The sequence below is a fragment of the Silene latifolia genome, chromosome 9, assembly GCF_048544455.1.
Source record: "Silene latifolia isolate original U9 population chromosome 9, ASM4854445v1, whole genome shotgun sequence".
In the NCBI taxonomy this organism is placed as follows: domain Eukaryota; kingdom Viridiplantae; phylum Streptophyta; class Magnoliopsida; order Caryophyllales; family Caryophyllaceae; genus Silene; species Silene latifolia.
In genome coordinates, this window is record NC_133534.1 from 4,488,863 (window position 1) to 4,507,924 (window position 19,062).

Consider the following 19,062-nt stretch of genomic DNA (forward strand, 5'->3'; position numbering starts at 1 on the left):
TAATAAAAACAAAGAGTGATTTGACAGAACTTATATAGTAGCAATATAAAAGTTCAACACAAATTCTTATTTCAAACCGTCATACTCGTCTGAAATTGTCAGACGGATACCATTTTTTCTCACAAAAAACTCATTTAGGGTGTGAGTGGAAAATCTCTTGGAGGTGTCCTACCACCCATGTGCTTCTCACTTGTGAGATGTCTTATTGCGGTCTGAAATAAGGCGGTCTGAAGCAAGACGGACTGAAAGTTCAAATATACGTACTCCCTCCATTCAACTCCACTTTGCAAGTTTGCTTTATCACGTTTGCCAACACAACTTTTACGCGATTATCATTAGGTGCGTATTTGCAAAAATTATAAAAGTTAGATATTTTTAATGTACTCTTAAAGACGAATCAAATAAGATCTCACATAGATATATTTTCATTTATGTATCGAGAGAAAATTGTAGTTGAATGTCCGTTTGTAAATAGTGCACAAAAGAGAAAGTTGCAAAGTGGAGTTGAATGGAGGGAGTATATAACTGCAAATGTTCTATCAAATATTGTTAAGAGTATTATATACTTTATAAATTATTTCGTACAAACATTATCGTTAAATTATCAATTACGGAGTATTACAAATAATCTCTATCAATATTACCAAATACTGTACTTGTATATTCCGTACAAAGTACTCCAAATGTTTAGGTAAATAAAAAACAGTTACGACCCCCAATTTAGAAGGGTAGAGTCTAATTTATAAATGTAAAATCTTCTAAAAATTTCAATAATTATCTTGTACAACCTAACAATATACGAGTAAGACGGTATTTAAAAACCATCATCTATTTTTATTTATTCAATAATTTGTGCTTGGTAAATTGCTCAATTTGCTCAATGATATGAAATTATGAATGGATGAAAAAGCACAAAATGTGTGACACTTCCGGAAAGCGCGCTATAACTTTGAATTTTTAAACTCAGAATTTACGCATATAAATATCCCTTCCCTTCATTTCCCTCTCCTTCCATTTTTAGGTTTCTCAGAAATCCCTAATTTTTCACAATTTCTCCCCCAAATTAATTTCCCTAATTTAATCGCTATTTTGACGATCGAACAATGGCGTCGGAGAAGGAAAGAGAAACTCAGGTTTACCTCGCTAAGCTTGCCGAACAAGCTGAACGCTATGAAGGTTGTTAATTTTCGATTTTCGCCTTTTTTCCCTCGTATTTTAGTGTTTGATTAATGTGTTAATGGTTTGAAATTGATTTTGGTTGATCATTTGATGAATGTGTTTAGGTAAAATGCTGTTATAATCATACGATTTTTGTCGGATTATTCAATTGATTTGTTACGCGAAGGATTAATTGTTTGATTGATTTGATTCGTGAAGATTAATTGTTTGATTGATTTGAGATGTAAATATTACGTTTTTGATGAATTGTTGAAGTGATTTGTTTTGTTTATCATAATTGTTGTGCGATTCAAATGTCGAAATTAGGGAATTGCTGAAATTAGGGATTTAGGGGTGAAAGACGATTCTTTTATGAGAGAAGCGGTCGTTTTTAATCCGTAATTGGGAACCATGATTAATCGCTTAGTCATCGTATAATTTATTCTTTGATGATCTGATTGAGGCAACGGGGTAGTTTTGTATGGATGATCATGAATAAAGTGTAAATTTTGCACTTGGACACCCTCATAGTTTCTTCTGTTGGATGATTTTTTTCGAGCAATTATCATGTTTTTTGCACGGGTATTGAATGTCGCTTAGATCAGACTCTTTGGACTTTTAAAAGGTTGATCAATTGTAGTTTTATTTTTAGTTCCTAGTTTGTCATGTGTGATGTGAATCTAGCAAACGTGTTCTCATAGTTTGTCACGTATTCATGAGCGTGCTGTTATTGCTGTTATTGACATTTCTATTTTGAATCAATGTAGAAATGGTTGAGTGCATGAAAACAGTAGCAAAACTAGATGTTGAGTTGACAGTCGAGGAAAGGAACCTTCTTTCTGTCGGTTACAAGAATGTCATTGGTGCTCGGAGAGCCTCTTGGCGCATAATGTCGTCAATTGAGCAAAAGGAAGAATCAAAAGGAAATGAGAACAATGTGAAGCTCATCAAGGGTTACCGTCAGAAGGTAGAGGATGAGCTCACTAAGATATGCCAGGATATCTTGGCTATTATAGATGCACATTTGGTTCCTCACTCGGGTAGTGGAGAGGCAACTGTTTTCTACTGCAAGATGTAAGTCATAATGTCGTGTGAAATTACATTATTGAATTTCTGCTTCTGTCATGGATTGTGATTAGATAAAAATGCTCACTAATTGCACCTGATTGTCTTGACTCTGATTCATTTGTTCAGGTTCCTGTTTAAATGGCGTTTCTATTACCTCGAGGATTTTGCTTATTTCTTTCTACATCTTCCGTTAACTCCCTATCTGCCACTAATAACATATTTTCTTTTGGTTCTTCGTAGCTAATAGTTTATGTTTCATTTGCTCCCAAAAGTAAACATAAATTGGCCGAGAAATCAAAACTTTTGCTGTAAATTATATTCATAACTTGGCCAATACATAAATTGTAAGAGAATGAAAATTTGGCTATTTTCTTGAGTTTCAGTGACTATTCCCATAATGCGACTCTGTTCCCGACTTCCCGTAAAGTCCAAGGCATATTACTTTTGGTAATTAATGACAAATGTCGTGACTTGTGATTTAGGGAAGAGATACTTCACTAATAGTGATATAGTTATTTCCCTTCACATTCTTACGCATGTGTGGATTATGATGAATTGCAGGAAGGGTGACTACTTCCGTTATCTTGCTGAGTTTAAGTCAGATGATGAAAAGAAGGAAGCTGCTGAGCAATCACTAAAGGGCTACGAGGCAAGTTAATTCCGATATAGTACTCCATACTAAGCTCCAAAAATCGAAGTTCACACTGTTCTGCTTTTTATTTTTAATCTTTTGAGTCTGACAGTGGTGATATTTCATTTAGGCGGCTTCTGCAACAGCTAACACAGATCTGCCTTCTACCCATCCTATTCGACTTGGTCTTGCTCTCAACTTCTCTGTCTTTTACTATGAGATTATGAATTCTCCTGAAAGGTAAATACATGAGCTTCAATCTTCTTAATGTCTATTTGACTATACGTGTTTCCAAGTTAATCATTGTACTGTATACGTTACTCCAGGGCGTGCCATTTGGCCAAACAAGCGTTTGATGAAGCCATTGCAGAATTGGACACGCTGAGTGAGGAATCTTACAAAGATTCAACTCTTATCATGCAGCTACTCAGAGACAACCTCACTCTCTGGACCTCTGATTTGCCTGAAGACGGTGATGGAGGTATATGCTTTGATACCGCTAATAATAAGTCTCACAAAGTAGAGAGTTTAGACCAGTAGACCACCAGTTTCACAATTGTTTATCAGATTTCATGTTTTCAATTGCATCTGTTAATTATGCCCCGTAACTTTCAAAGCTAACTCTGATGCATAATATTATGCAGGTGAAGGAAATGTCAAGACCGAGGAATCCAAACCTGCTGAGCCTGAAGTAAGTGGTTGAGCTTTCTAATGATTTTTACGGTCCCTTAGGAAAAAATCTCTTTATGTTTTCAATCTGTGTATAACGCCATTACCATTCAATATCCAGGAGCCTTTTGAGTCAACAATAGGACCAGTAGCGAGATCAAACTCTCCCGCCTGAGTTTTAACTTTTAGCAGTTTTACTTTCGGAGGAATTTGAACTTAGGATACGTGATTTAAGCTAGATCACTTCCGCTTGGGGTAATGATGGGGTAGTGTTGTTGTCTGTATAGAGTAACTATAGACTTACTAAGCTTTGCCTGTTATGCTTTCAGGCGCAGCAGTGATTCGTTGATCAGTACCATCGTCTCAAAAATCAAGCTGACTGCATAATGGAATTGGCTGTAGGATTAGAAGCTGGAATGAACGGCTCTCTTAGCCGCTTTCTACTTAATATTATTCTTTTTGCTGTTTCTTAAACATTTGCTTTGAACTCGATATTCATTTTTTCTTTAAATAATGTCTGTAATTGCAAGCTCTTTTATATTGCAATTCCAATAGTTTTCCTTTTGTTGTATCGTCACTCATCTTTACGTGTTGAATGGATTTATCTTCTTCGTTCACCAACACGATTGAAACAAAGTGTCTAATAACGAACTTGACTAGTAGGCTTGGTATCATGTTGACATATTCTTTGTGTTACATGTTCAATCCCGTCCTCGTGACTTATACCAGTAAAAACAAATCTTTAAAAAACTTTCTGCAACATTAATTATATATGACCAAATGTAACAACACTGAGAAAGTACTACTCAACGGCAGAAACATTCTTTGAAGAATTGAAGTTTATTAATTAGCAAGTAAGAAAACGTCATGCAACATTACAAACACTACTGATCAATACAAATCCCTTCTCTACTAAAAGAATATGTAATTTCTATCATTTTTCCGCTAAAAAGTATATTATCAAAAAAGAAAATTAATGATAATTACGCTTATTCACTAAATAAGGAAATTAACAATTTCAATTTAATTCATCTATTATATTTTCATTAAAATTAATATTTTCACCAAATTATATTATTTTTACTAAACTCTACACTATAATATATTAATTATAATGAAATAAAATTGATATAAAACTATAAATTGTTAAATCTTTTATTGATCATATTATTAAATGGTGGGTTGACCCATATTCTTATAAAACCAAAACTAAATCGTTGTTATTATTTTGGGGATCAAAAAAATTTGAAAAACAATACAAATTGAAACTCATTAGCTTTATACTATAAAAATATTTTCATTAAAATATATTTTAACTCATACTCAATTCTCTTAACCAATTTTCAGTTCTAACTTTTATGTATCAAAGTAAAATACAATGATGCGAAATGTAAACAATTATAAAATACCATATTATATAATTAATTTTATAAAAATATTGAATTTTAAGTACCGTGCATATAATGCACGGTGTCTAAACTAGTTAACCATATTATATTTTAAGTACCGTGCATATTAAATTTTAACTCAAATTTTGCGTGGCCGCTTTATCTGACCCGAGGACCTTCTATGTGATTTCCGGAGAATTTTGTTCCGGGACCCTGGAATCCCGAAAAACCGTGTATTATATATACACTTCAATTTGAGCCGTTCGGGAGGTCGTACCGGACCCAGTTTATTTTTCTCCGTGTTTTTCAATCACGCGTCCGAGGTCATTTCAGGGGTTAACCTATTTGATTCAACCTCAAATAACGAGCATTAATACATTTTTCACGATTATCCGAGGTTCGGCGAATGCTGGTTTATGGCATACCGGCGGCGGCACCCCCAAATGTCTTCCGTTGCTACTCAAATTTTGCGTGACCGCTTTATCTGACCCGAGGAACTTTCTATGTGATTTCCGGAGAATTTTGTTCCTGGACCTTGGAATCCCGAAAAACCGTGTATTATACACTTCAATTTGAGCTGTTCGGGAGGTCGTACCGACCCGGTTTCTTTTTCTCCTGGTTTTTCAATCACACGTCCGAGGTCATTTCAGGAGTTAACCTATTCAATTCAGCTCAAATAACGAGCATTAAACGAGAATTAATACATTTTTCACGATTATCCAAGGTTCGGCGAATGCTGGTTTATGGCATACCGGCACCGCCAAATGTCTTCCGTTGCTACTCGAATTTTGCGTGGCCGCTTCATCTGACCAGAGGAACTTTCTATGTGATTTCCGGAGAATTTTGTTCTGGGACCCCGGAATCTCGAAAAACCGTGTAGTATACACTTCAATTTGAGCTGTTCGGGAGGTCGGACGGATCCAATTTCATTTTCTCCCGGTTTTTCAATCACGCGTCCGAGGTTATTTCAGGAGTTAACCTATTCGATTCAGCATCAAATAACGAGCATTAAACGAGCATTAATACATTTTTCACGATTATCCGTGGTTCGACGAATGCCGGTTTATGGCATACCGGCACTCCCAAATGTCTTCCGTTGCTACTCGAATTTTGCGTGACCGCTTTATCTAACCCGAGGAACTCTCTGCGCGATTTCCGGATAATTTTTCCTGGTACCCTGGAACCCGAAAAACCGTGTATTATACAATTCAATTTGAGCCGTTCGAGAGGTCGAACCGGACGCAGTTTCTTTATCTCCCTGTTTTTCAATCACGCGTCCGAGGTTATTTCAGGAGTTAAGCTATTCGATTCAGCCTCAAAAAATGAGCATTAAACGAGCATTAATACATTTTTCACGATTATCCGAGGTTCGACGAATGCTGGTTTATGGCATACCGGCACCGCCAACTGTCTTCCGTTGCTACTCAAATTTTGCGTGACCGCTTCATCTGACCCGAGAAACTTTCTATGTGATTTCCGGAGAATATTGTTCCGGGACCCTGGATCCCCGAAAAATCGTGTATTATACACTTCAATTTGAGCCGTTCGGGAGCTCGTAGCGGACCCAGTTTCTTTAACTCCCTGTTTTTCACTTACGCGTCCGAGGTCATTTTCATGAGTTAACCTATTCGATTCAGCATCAATAACGAGCATTAATACATTTTTCACGATTATCCGTGGTTCGACGAATGCCGGTTTATGGCATACTGGAACTCCCAAATGTCTTCCGTTGCTACTCGAATTTTGCGTGACTGCTTTATCTGACCCGAGAAACTTTCTATGTGGTTTCCGGAAAATTTTGTTCCGGGACATTGGAATCCCGAAAAACCGTGTATTATACACTTCAATTTGAGTTGTTTCGGAGGTCGTATTGGACCCAGTTTATTTTTCTCCCTGATTTTGAATCACGCGTCCGAGGTCATTTCAGGAGTTAACCAATTTGATTCAGCCTCAAATAACGAGCATTATTACATTTTCATGATTTTCCGAGGTTCGACGAATATTGGTTTATGGCATACCGGCACCCCCAAATTTCTTTCGTTGCAACTCAAATTTTGCGTGGCCGCTTTATCTGACCCGAGGAACTCCCTGTGCGATTTCTGGATAATTTTGTTCCGGTACCCAGTAATTTCGAAAAACCGTGTATTATACAATTCAATTTGAGCCGTTCGGGAGGTCGTATCGGACCCTTTTTCTTTTTCTCCCGGTTTTTTTTATCACGCGTCCAAGGTCGTTTCAGGAGTTAACCTATTCGCATTCAGCCTCGGATAACGAGTATTAATACATTTTTCACGATTATCCGAGGTTCGACGAATGCTGGTTTATGGCATACCGGCACCCACAAATGTCGTCCGTTGCTACTCAAATTTTGCGTGACAGCTTTATCTGACCCGGGGAACTTTCTATGTGATTTCCGGAGAATTTTGTTCTGGGACCCCGGAATCCCGAAAAACCGTGTATTATATACACTTCAATTTGAGCTGTTCGAGAGATCGGACGGATCCAATTTCTTTTTCTCCCGGTTTTTCAATCACGCGTCCGAGGTTATTTTAGGAGTTAACCTATTCGATTCAGCATCAAATAACGAGCATTAAACGAGCATTAATACATTTTTCACGATTATTCGAGGTTCGACGAATGCCGGTTTATGGCATACCGGCACCCCCAAATGTCTTCCGTTACTACTCAAATTTTGCGTGGCAAATTTATCTGACCCGGGGAACTTTCTATGTGATTTCCAGAGAATTTTGTTCCGCGACCTTGGAATCTCGAAAAACCGTGTATTATAAACTTCAATTTGAGCCGTTTGGGAGGTCACCGGAACCAGTTTATTTTTCTCCCTGATTTTGAATGACGCGTCCGAGGTCATTTCAGGAGGTAACCAATTTGATTCAGCCTCAAATAACGAGCATTAAACGAGCATTATTACATTTTTCATGATTTTCCGAGGTTCGACGAATGCTGGTTTATGGCATACCGGCACCACCAAATGTCTTTCGTTGCAACCCAAATTTTGCGTGGCCACTTTATCTGACCCGAGGAACTCCCTGCGCGATTTCCGGATAATTTTGTTCCGGTACCCTGTAATCCCGAAAAACCGTGTGTTATACAATTCTATTTGAGCCGTTCGGGAGGTCGTACCGGACCCTGTTCCTTTTTCTCCCGGTTTTTTTATCACGCGTCTAAGGTCGTTTCAGAAGTTAACCTATTCGCATTCAGCCTCGGATAACGAGTATTAATACATTTTTCACGATTATCCGAGGTTCGACAAATGCTGGTTTATGGCATACCGGCACCCACAAATGTCTTCCGTTGCTACTCAAATTTTGCGTGGCAGCTTTATCTGACCCGAGGAACTTTCTATGTGATTTCCGGAGAATTTTGTTCGGCGACCCCGGAATCCCGAAAAACCGTGTATTATAAACTTCAATTTGAGCTGTTCGGGAGGTCGGACCGATCCAGTTTCTTTTTCTCCCGGTTTTTCAATCACGCGTCCGAGGTCATTTCAGGAGTTAACCTATTCGATTCAGCATCAACTAACGAGCATTAAACGAGCATTAATATATTTTTCACGATTATTCGAGGTTCGGCGAATGCCGGTTTATGGCATACCGGCACCCCCAAATGTCTTCCGTTGCTACTCAAATTTTGCGTGGCAACTTTATCTGACCCGGGGAACTTTCTATATGATTTCCGGAGAATTTTGTTCCGGGACCCTGGAATCCCGAAAAACCGTGTATTATACACTACAATTTGAGCCGTGCGGGAGGTCGTACCGGACCCAGTTTCTTTTTCTCCCTGTTTTTCAATCACGCGTCCGAGGTCATTTCAGGAGTTAACCTATTCGATTCAGCCTCAAATAACGAGCATTAATACATTTTTCATGATTATCCGAGGTTCGACGAATACTGGTTTATGGCATACTGGCACCGCCAAATATCTACTCAAATTTTGTGTGGCCTCTTTATCTGACCCGAGGAACTTTCTATGTGATTTCCGGAGAATTTTGTTCCGGGATCTTTGAATCCCGAAAAACCGTGTATTATATATACTTCAATTTGAGCCGTTCGGGAGGTCGTACCGCACCCAGTTTCATTTTCTCCATGTTTTTCAATCACGCGTCCGAGGTCATTTCAGGAGTTAACCTATTCGATTCAGCCTCAAATAACGAGCATTAAACGAGCATTATTACATTTTTCACGATTATTCGAGGTTCGGCGAATGCCGGTTTATGGCATACCGGCACCCCCAAATGTCTTCTGTTGCTACTCAAATTTTTCGTGGCCGCTTTATCTGACCCGGGAAACTTTCTATGCGATTTCCGGAGAATTTTTTTCAGGGACCCCGGAATCCTTCAAAACCGTGTCTTATACACTTCAATTTCAGCCGTTCGGGAGGTCGTGCAGGACCGATTTCTTTTTCTCCTGTTTTTCAATCACGCTTCCTAACTCATTCCGGGCGTTAACCTATTCGATTTCACCTCAAATAACGAGCTTTAACGCATTTTTCACGATAATCCTAGTTTCGGCGAATGCTGGTTTCTGGCACACCGGCACCCCCAAATGTCTTCCGTTGCTACTCGAATTCTGCGTGACCGCTTTAACTGACCCGAGAAACTTTCTATGTGATTTCTGGAGAATTTTGTTCCGGGACCCTGGAATCCTGAAAAACCGTGTATTATACACTTCAATTTGAGCCGTTCGGGAGGTCGTACCGGACCCAGTTTCTTCTTCTCCCTGTTTTTCAATCACGCGTCCGTGGTCATTTCAGGAGTTAACCTATTTGATTCAGCCTCAAATAACGAGCATTAAACGAGCATTAATACATTTTTCACGATTATCCGAGGTTCGGCGAATGCTGGTTTATGGCATACCGGCACCCCCAAATGTGTTCCGTTGCAACTCAAATTTTGTGTGGTCGCTTTATCTGACCCGAGGAACTTTCTATGTGATTTCCGGAGAATTTTGTTCCGGGACCCCGGAAACCCGAAAAACCGTGTATTATACACTTCAATTTGAGCCGTTCGGGAGGTCGTACCGGACCCAGTTTCTTTTTCTCCCTGTTTTTCAATCACGCGTCCGAGGTTATTTCAGGAGTTAACCTATTCGATTCAGCCTCAAATAACGAGCATTAATACATTTTTCACGATTATCCGAAGTTCGACGAATGCTGGTTTATGGCATACCGACACCTCCAAATATCTTTCGTTGCTACTCAAATTTTGCGTGGCCGCTTTACCTGACCCGAGGAACTCTATGCGCGATTTCCGGAGAATTTTTTTCCGGTACCCTGGAATCCTGAAAAACCGTGTATTATACAATTCAATTTGAGCCGTTCGAGAGGTCGTACCGGACCCAGTTTCTTTATCTCCCTGTTTTTCAATCACGCATCCGAGGTCATTTCAGGATTTAACCTATTTGATTCAGCCTCAAAAAACGAGCATTAAACGAGTATTAATACATTTTTCACGATTATCCGAGGTTCGACGAATGCCGATTTATGGCATACCGGCACCCCCAAATGTCTTCCGTTGCTACTCAAATTTTGCGTGGCTGCTTTATCTGACCCGGGGAACTATCTATGCGATTTCCGGAGAATTTTTTCCGGGACCCGGAAATCCCGAAAAACCGTGTATGATACACCTCAATTTGAGCCGTTCGTGAGGTCGTACCGGACCCAATTTCTTTTTCTCCCTGTTTTTCAATCACACGTCCGAGGTCATTTCAGGAGTTAACCTATTCGATTCAGCCTCAAATAACGATGATTAAAAGAGCATTAATACATTTTTCACGATTATCCGAGGTTCGACGAATAGTGGTTCATGGCATACCGGCACCCCGAAATATCTTCCGTTGTTACTCAACTTTTGCGTGGCCGCTTTATCTGACCCCGGGAACATTCTATGCGATTTCCGGAGAATTTTTTTCCGGGACCCCGGAATCCCGAAGAACCGTGTATTATACACTTCAATTTGAGCCGTTCGGAAGGTCGTACCGGACCCAGTTTCTTTTTCTCCCTGTTTTTCAATCACGCGTCCGAGGTCATTTCAGTAGTTAACCTATTCGATTCAGCCTCAAATAACGAGCATTAAACGAGCATTAATACATTTTTCACGATTATCAGGGTTCGACGAATCTTTGGTTTATGGCATACCGGCACCCCCAAATGTCTTCTGTTGCTACTCAAATTTTGCGTGGCCGCTTTATCTGACCCGAGGAACTTTCTATGTGATTTCCGGAGAATTTTGTTCCGGGACTCTGGAATCCCGAAAAACCGTGTATTATACCCTTCAATTTGAGCCGTTCGGGAGGTAGTACCGGACCCAGTTTCTTTTTCTCCCTGTTTTTCAATCACACGTCCGAGGTCATTTCAGGAGTTAACCTATTTGATTTAGCCTCAAATAACGAGCATTAATACATTTTTCAAGATTATCCGAGGTTCGCCGAATGGTGGTTTTTGGCATACCGGTATCCCCAAATGTCTTCCGTTGCTACTCAAATTTTGCGTGGCCGCTTTATCTGACCCGAGGAAATTTCTATGTGATTTCCGGAGAATTTTGTTCCGGGACCCTGGAATGTCGAAAAACCGTGTATTAATAATACGAGGTTGCGTTACGTATCGGGATGAGTGGATGGAAAAAATGCTAAGTACAAAAATATTTTTTTACAAGTCTATGCAAGGGGACCGTGGTGGACACATGAAGCATATATAGGTCTTTGTCCTAACACTTGTAAAAAAATGATAACACTTGTAAAAACAGGGAGAAAAAGAAACGGGGTCCGGTACGACCTCCCGAACGGCTGAAATTGAAGTGTATAATACACGGTTTTTCGGGATTCCGGGGTCCCGGAACAAAATTCTCCGGAAATTGCATAGAAAGTTCGTGGGGTCAGATAAAACGGCCACGCAAAATTTGAGCACCAACGGAAGACATTTGGGGGTGCGGTGTGCTAAAACCAAAGATTCGCGAAACTCGGATTATCGTGAAAAATGCGTTAAAGCTCGTTATTTGAGGCTGAAATCGAACAGGTTAACTCCTGGAATGAGGTAGGACGCGTGATTGAAAAACAGGGAGAAAAAGAACCGGGTCCGGTACGAACTCCCGAACGGCTGAAATTGAAGTGTATAATACACGGTTTTTCGGGATTCTGGGGTCCCGAAACAAAATTATCCGGAAATCGCATACAAAGTTCCTGGGTCGATAAAGCGGCCACGCAAAATTTGAGTCCAACGGAAGACATTTGGAGGTGCGGTGTGCGTAAAACCAAAGATTCGCCTAAAACTCGGATTATCGTGAAAAATGCGTTAAAGCTCGTTATTTGAGGCTGAAATCGAACAGGTTAACTCCTGGAATGAGGTAGGACGCGTGATTGAAAATTAGGGAGAAAAAGAAACCGGTCCGACGACCTCCTAACAGCCGTAATTGAAGTGTATAATACACGGTTTTCGGGATTCGGTTCCTAACAAAATTCTCCGAAATCGCATAGAAAGTTCTGGGGTCGATAAAGCGCCACGCAAAATTTGAGCACCAACGGAAGACATTTGGGGTGCCGGTGTGCCGAAACCATCATCGCCGAAACTCTGATTATCGTGAAAATGCGTTAAAGCTCGTTATTTGAGGCTGAAATCGAACAGGTTAACTCCTGGAATGAGGTAGGACGCGTGATTGAAAAACAGGAGAAAAAGAAACCGGTCCGATTTACGACCTCCGGAACGGGCTGAAATTGAAGTGTATAATACACGGTTTTTCGGGATTCCGGGGTCCCGGAACAAAATTCTCCGGAAATCGCATAGAAAGTTCCTGGGGTCAGATAAAGCGGCCACGCAAAATTTGAGCACCAACGGAAGACATTTGGGGGTGCCGGTGTGCCAAAAACCATCATCGCCGAAACTCGGATTATCGTGAAAAATGCGTTAAAGCTCGTTATTTGAGACGGAAATCGAATAGGTTAACTCCTGGAATGAGGTAGGACGCGTGATTGAAAAACAGGGAGAAAAAGAAACCAGGTCGATGATCGACCTCCGAACTAAAAATTGAAGTGTATAATACACGGTTTTTCGGGATTTCGGGGTCCCGGAACAAAATTCTCCGGAAATCGCATAGAAAGTTCGTGGGGTCAGATAAAGCGGCCACGCAAAATTTGATTTCCAACGGAAGAAATTTGGGTGTGCCGGTGTGCGAGAAACCAAAGCATTCGCCGAAACTCGGATTATCGTGAAAAATGCGTTAAAGCTCGTTTTTTGAGGCTGAAATCGAACAGGTTAACTCTTGGAATGAGGTAGGACGCGTGATTAAAAAACAGGGAGAAAAAGAAACCGGGTCAGATACGACCTCCCGAACGGCTGAAATTGAAGTGTATAATACACGGTTTTTCGGGATTCCGGGGTCCGGGAACAAAATTCTCCGGAAATCGCATAGAAAGTTTCTAGGGTCAGATAAAGCGGCCACGCAAAATTTGAGCACCAACGGAAGACATTTGGGGTGCGGTGCGCCTTAAACCAAGATTCGCCAAACCTGATTATGTGAAAAATGCGTTAAAGCTCGTTATTTGAGGTCAAATCGAACAGGGTTAACTCATGGAATGAGGTAGGACGCGTGATTGAAAAACAGGGAGAAAAAGAAACCGGGTCGACGACCTCCGAACGGCCGAAATTGAAGTGTAATACACGTTTTTCGGGATTAAAGGGTCCGGAACAAAATTTCCGAAATCGCATAGAAAGTTCCTGGGGTCGATAAAGCGCCACGCAAAATTTGAGCACCAACGGAAAACATTTGGGTGTGCCGGTGTGCAAGAAACCAAAGATTCGCGAAACTCGGATTATCGTGAAAAATGCGTTAAAACTCGTTATTTGAGGCTGAAATCGAATAGGTTAACTCCTGGATTGAGGTAGGACGCGTGATTGAAAACAGGAGAAAAAGAAACCGGGTCCGTGACGACCTTGAACGGCAGTGAAATTGAAGTGTATATAAATACACGGTTTTTCGGGACTCGGGGTCCCGAACAAAATTCTCCGAAATCGCATAGAAAGTTTAGGTGGGGTCGATAAAGCGCCACGCAAAATTTGAGCACCAACGGAAGACATTTGGGTGTGCTTAAAACAAAGATTCGCCGAAACTCGGATTATCGTGAAAAATGCGTTAAAGCTCGTTATTTGAGGCTGAAATCGAACAGGTTAACTCCTGGAATGAGGTAGGACGCGTGATTGAAAACAGGGAGAAAAAGAAACCGGGTCCGGTACGACCTCCCGAACGGCTGAAATTGAAGTGTAATACACGGTTTTTCGGGATTCGGGGTCCGAACAAAATTCTACGAAATCGTATAGAAAGTTCCTGGGGTCGATAAAGCGCCACGCAAAATTTGAGCACCAACGGAAGACATTTGGGGGTGCGGTGCGGTGTGCGTAAACCAAGATTCGCCAAAACTCGGATTATCGTGCAAAAATGCGTTAAAGCTCGTTATTTGAGGTCGAAATCGAGCGGGTTAACTCCTGGAATGAGGTAGGACGCGTGATTGAAAACAGGGAGAAAAAGAAACCGGGTCCGTAAAAGATGACCTCCGTAACGGTGAAATTGAAGTGTATATAATACACGGTATTTGGAATCGGGTCCCGGAACAAATTCTTCGGAAATCGCATAAAAGTTCATGGGGTCGGATAAAGCGCCACGCAAAATTTGAGCACCAACGGAAAACATTTGGGTGTGCGTAAACCAAGATTCGCCGAAACTCGGATTATCGTGAAAATGCGTTAAAGCTCGTTATTTGAGGCTGAAATCGAATAGGTTAACTCCTGGAATGCGGTAGGACGCGTGATTGAAAAACAGGGAGAAAAAGAAACCGGGTCCAGTACGACCTCCGAACGGTATTTGAAATTGAAGTGTATAATACACGGTTTTTCGGGATTCCGGGGTCCCGGAAAAAAATTATCCGGAAATCGCATAGAATGTTCCTGGGGTCAAATAAAGCGGTCACACAAAATTTGAGCAACAACGGAAGACATTTAGGGGTGCCGGTGTGCCAGAAACCAGCATTCGCCGAAACTTGGATTATCGTGAAAAATGCGTTAAAACTCGTTATTTGAGGTTGAAATCGAATAGGTTAACTCCTGGAATGAGGTAGGACGCGTGATTGAAAAACAGGGAAAAAAAGAAACCTGGTCCGGTACGACCTCCGGAACGGCTGAAATTGAAGTGTATAATACACGGTTTTTCGGGATTCCGGAGTCCCGGAAAAATATTCTCCGGAAATCGCATAGAAAGTTCCTGGGGTCACATAAAGCGGCCACGCAAAATATGAGCAACAACAGAAGACATTTGGGGGTGCCGGTGTGCCAGAAACCAGCATTCGCCGAAACTCGGATTATCGTGAAAAGTGCGTTAAAGCTCGTTATTTGAGGCTGAAATCGAACAGGTTAACTCCTGAAATGAGGTAGGATGCGTGATTGAAAAACAGGGAGAAAAAGAAACCGGGTCCGGTACGACCTCCCGAACGGCTGAAATTGAAGTGTATAATACACGGTTTTTCGGGATTCTGGGATCCCCGAAAAAAATTATCCGGAAATCGCATAGAATGTTCCTGGGGTCAAATAAAGCGGCCACGCAAAATTTGAGCAACAACGGAAAACATTTGGGTGTGCCGGTGTGCCAGAAACCAGCATTCGCCGAAACTCGGATTATCGTGAAAAATACGTTAAAACTCGTTATTTGAGACAAAAATCGAACAGGTTAACTCCTGGAATGAGGTAGGACGCGTGATTAAAAAACAGGGAGAAAAAGAAACCGGTCCAGACGACCTCCCGAACTTGCCAAATGAAGTGTATATAATTAGACCTGGCAAAACTAACCCGACCCGATTGACCCGACCATAAAAAAGCTGACCGAGACCGAAGTGACCCGAACTACTTCACCCGAATGTGACCCAAAAACCGAATGGACCCGACCCGACCCGAACATGACCCGAGCTTTCTTAACCGTGACGCCCGACCCAAAAATGACCCGATGAGGAAACCACCAAACCCGAAAATGACCGACAAAATATAACTCCAATTAAACCGAAAAGCCTTGAAATGACTATTTCTCTATTATTCATTTACCCGAAAATGACCCGACCCGAAACAACCCAACCGTTTGGGAATCGACCGACCAACAAAACCCAAAACAGACCGAAAACCTGAAATGACCCGTCCCGACCCGAGTTAACCCGAAATCAATGAGAAACCCGAACTGACCCGACCCGAATTGGCCCGACCCGAACCCGACCCGTTGACCCGTTTTGCCAGGTCTATATATAATACACGGTTTTTCTGGATTCCGGGGTCTCGGAAAAAAATTCTCCGGAAATCGCATAGAAAGTTCCTGGGGTCAGATAAAGCGGCCACGCAAAATTTGAGCACCAACGGAAGACATTTGGGGTGCTTAGTGTGTGCGAAGTTTAAAACCAAAGATTCGCCGAAACTCGGATTATCACGAAAAATGCCTTAAAGCTCGTTATTTGTCATTTGAAATCGAACAGGTTAACTCCTGGAATGAGGTAGGACGCGTGATTAAAAACAGGAGAAAAGAAACCGGGTCGTGCGACCTCCCGAACGGTGAAATTGAAGTGTATATAATACACGGTTTCGGATTCCGGGGTCTCGGAACAAAATTCTCCGGAAATCGCATAGAAAGTTTTGGGTCGATAAAGCGCCCACGCAGAATTTGAGCACCAACGGAAGACATTTGGGGGTGCGGTGCGGAAACCAAAAGATTCGCGAAACTCGGATTATCGTGAAAAATGCGTTAAAACTCGTTATTTGAGACTGAAATCGAACAGGTTAACTCATGGAATGAGGTAGGACGCGTGATTGAAAAACAGGGAGAAAAAGAAACCGGGTAAAGTGCGACCTCCGGAAAAGGTCAAATTGAAGTGTATACACGGTTTTTCGGGATTCCGGGTCCCGGAACAAAATTCTCCGGAAATCGCATAGAAAGTTTCTGGGGGGTCGATAAAGCGGCCACGCAGAATTTGAGCACCAACGGAAGACATTTGGGGTGCGGTTTGCCAAAAACCAAAGATTCGCCGAAACTAGGATTATCGTGAAAAGTGCGTTAAAGCTCGTTATTTGAGGTGAAATCGACAGGTTAACTCCTGAAATGAGGTAGGATGCGTGATTGAAAACCAGGGAGAAAAAGAAACCGGGTCGTCTGACCTCCCGAACTACCAGTGAAATTGAAGTGTATAATACACGGTTTTTCGGGATTCAGGATCCCCAGGAAAAAAATTATCCGAAATCGCATAGAATGTTCTGGGGGTCAAATAAAGCGGCCACGCAAAATTTGAGCAACAACGGAAAACATTTGGGTGTGCGGTGTGCGTTTAAAACCAAGATTCGCCGAACCCGGATTATCGTGAAAAATACGTTAAAACTCGTTATTTGAGACAAAAATCGAACAGGTTAACTCCTGGAATGAGGTAGGACGCGTGATTAAAAAACAGGGAGAAAAAGAAACCGGGTCCGGTACGACCTCCCGAACGGCTGAAATTGAAGTGTATATAATTAGACCTGGCAAAACTAACCCGACCCGATTGACCCGACCCGAAAAAGCTGACCCGAGACCCGAAGTGACCCGAACTACTTCACCCGAATGTGACCCGAAAACCCGAATGGACCCGACCCGACCCGAACATGACCCGAGCTTTCTTAACCGGAATGAGGTAGCTTGCCCGACTCCAAAAATGACCCGATCTCAAAACCACCAAACCCAAAATGACCCAACAAAATATAACTCCAATTAAACCGAAAAGCCTTGAAATGACTATTTCTCTATTATTCATTTACACCAAAAATGACCCGACCAAAACAACCCAACCGTTTGACCCGAATCGACCCGACCAACAAACCCGTTAAACAGACCAAACCCGAAATGACCCGTAACCCGGACCCGAGTTAACCCGAAATCAATGAGAAACCCGAATCGACCCGACCCGAATTGGCCCGACCCGAACCCGACCGTTGACCCGTTTTGAAGTGTCTATATATAATACACGGTTTTTTCTGGATTAGGGGTCTCGGAAAAAATTCTCGGAAATCGCATAGAAAGTTCCCGGGGGTCGATAAAGCGGCCACGCAAAATTTGAGCACCAACGGAAGACATTTGGGGGTGCTTGGTGTGTGAAACCAAAGATTCGCCGAAACTCGGATTATCACGAAAAATGCCTTAAAGCTCGTTATTTGTCAATTTGAAATCGAACGGGTTAACTCCTGGAATGAGGTAGGACGCGTGATTGAAAAACAGGGAGGAAAAGAACGGTCCGACGACCTCCCGAACTGAAATTGAAGTGTATATAATACACGGTTTTTCGGGATTCAGGGGTCCTTTAACAAAATTCTCCGAAATCGCATAGAAAGTTTCGGGTCGGATAAAGCGGCCACGCAGAATTTGAGCACCAACGGAAGACATTTGGGGGTGCGGTGTGCGGAAACCAAAGATTCGCCGAAACTCGGATTATCGTGAAAAATGCGTTAAAACTCGTTATTTGAGACTCGAAATCGAACGGGTTAACTCATGGAATGAGGTAGGACGCGTGATTGAAAAACGGAGAAAGAAACGGGTCGATGATTCGACCTCGGAAAAATTTCGAAATTGAAGTGTAATACACGGTTTTCGGGATTCGGGGTCCCGGAACAAAATTCTCGGAAATCGCATAGAAAGTTTCTGGGGTCGGATAAAGCGCCACGCAAAATTTGAGCACCAACGGAAGACATTTGGGGGTCTTAGGTTTGCCAAAAACCGAGATTCACAAACTAGGATTATCGTGAAAAATGCGTTAAAGCTCGTTATTTGAGGCTGAAATCGAACAGGTTACCTCCTGGAATGAGGTAGGAAGCGTGATTGAAAAACAGGGAGAAAAAGAAACCAGGGTCCGATTTACGACCTCCCGAACAGTGAAATTGAAGTGTATATAATACACGGTTTTTCCGGATCCGGGGTCTCGGAAAAAATTCTCCGGAAATCGCATAGAAAGTTCCTGGGGTCGAATAAAGCGGCCACAAAAATTTGAGCACCAAACGGAAGACATTTGGGGTGCTTAGGTGTGCCGAAAAAAGATTCACCAAACCAGGATTATCGTGAAAATGCGTTAAAACTCGTTATTTGAGACAAAAATCGAA

The 19,062-nt window shown here is 41.8% G+C and overlaps 1 protein-coding gene across 1 annotated transcript; it reads left to right on the plus strand.

Moving 5' to 3' along the window:
- Positions 1-990: 990 nt before the first annotated feature.
- Positions 991-4,207, plus strand: LOC141598802 (14-3-3-like protein GF14 iota). The gene is made up of 7 exons (XM_074418581.1): positions 991-1,176; positions 1,926-2,232; positions 2,788-2,875; positions 2,988-3,097; positions 3,184-3,338; positions 3,502-3,548; positions 3,856-4,207. The coding sequence occupies exons 1-7, from the start codon at positions 1,104-1,106 to the stop codon at positions 3,865-3,867; spliced, it is 792 nt and encodes a 263-aa protein (XP_074274682.1). The 5' UTR covers positions 991-1,103; the 3' UTR covers positions 3,868-4,207.
- Positions 4,208-19,062: the final 14,855 nt, after the last annotated feature.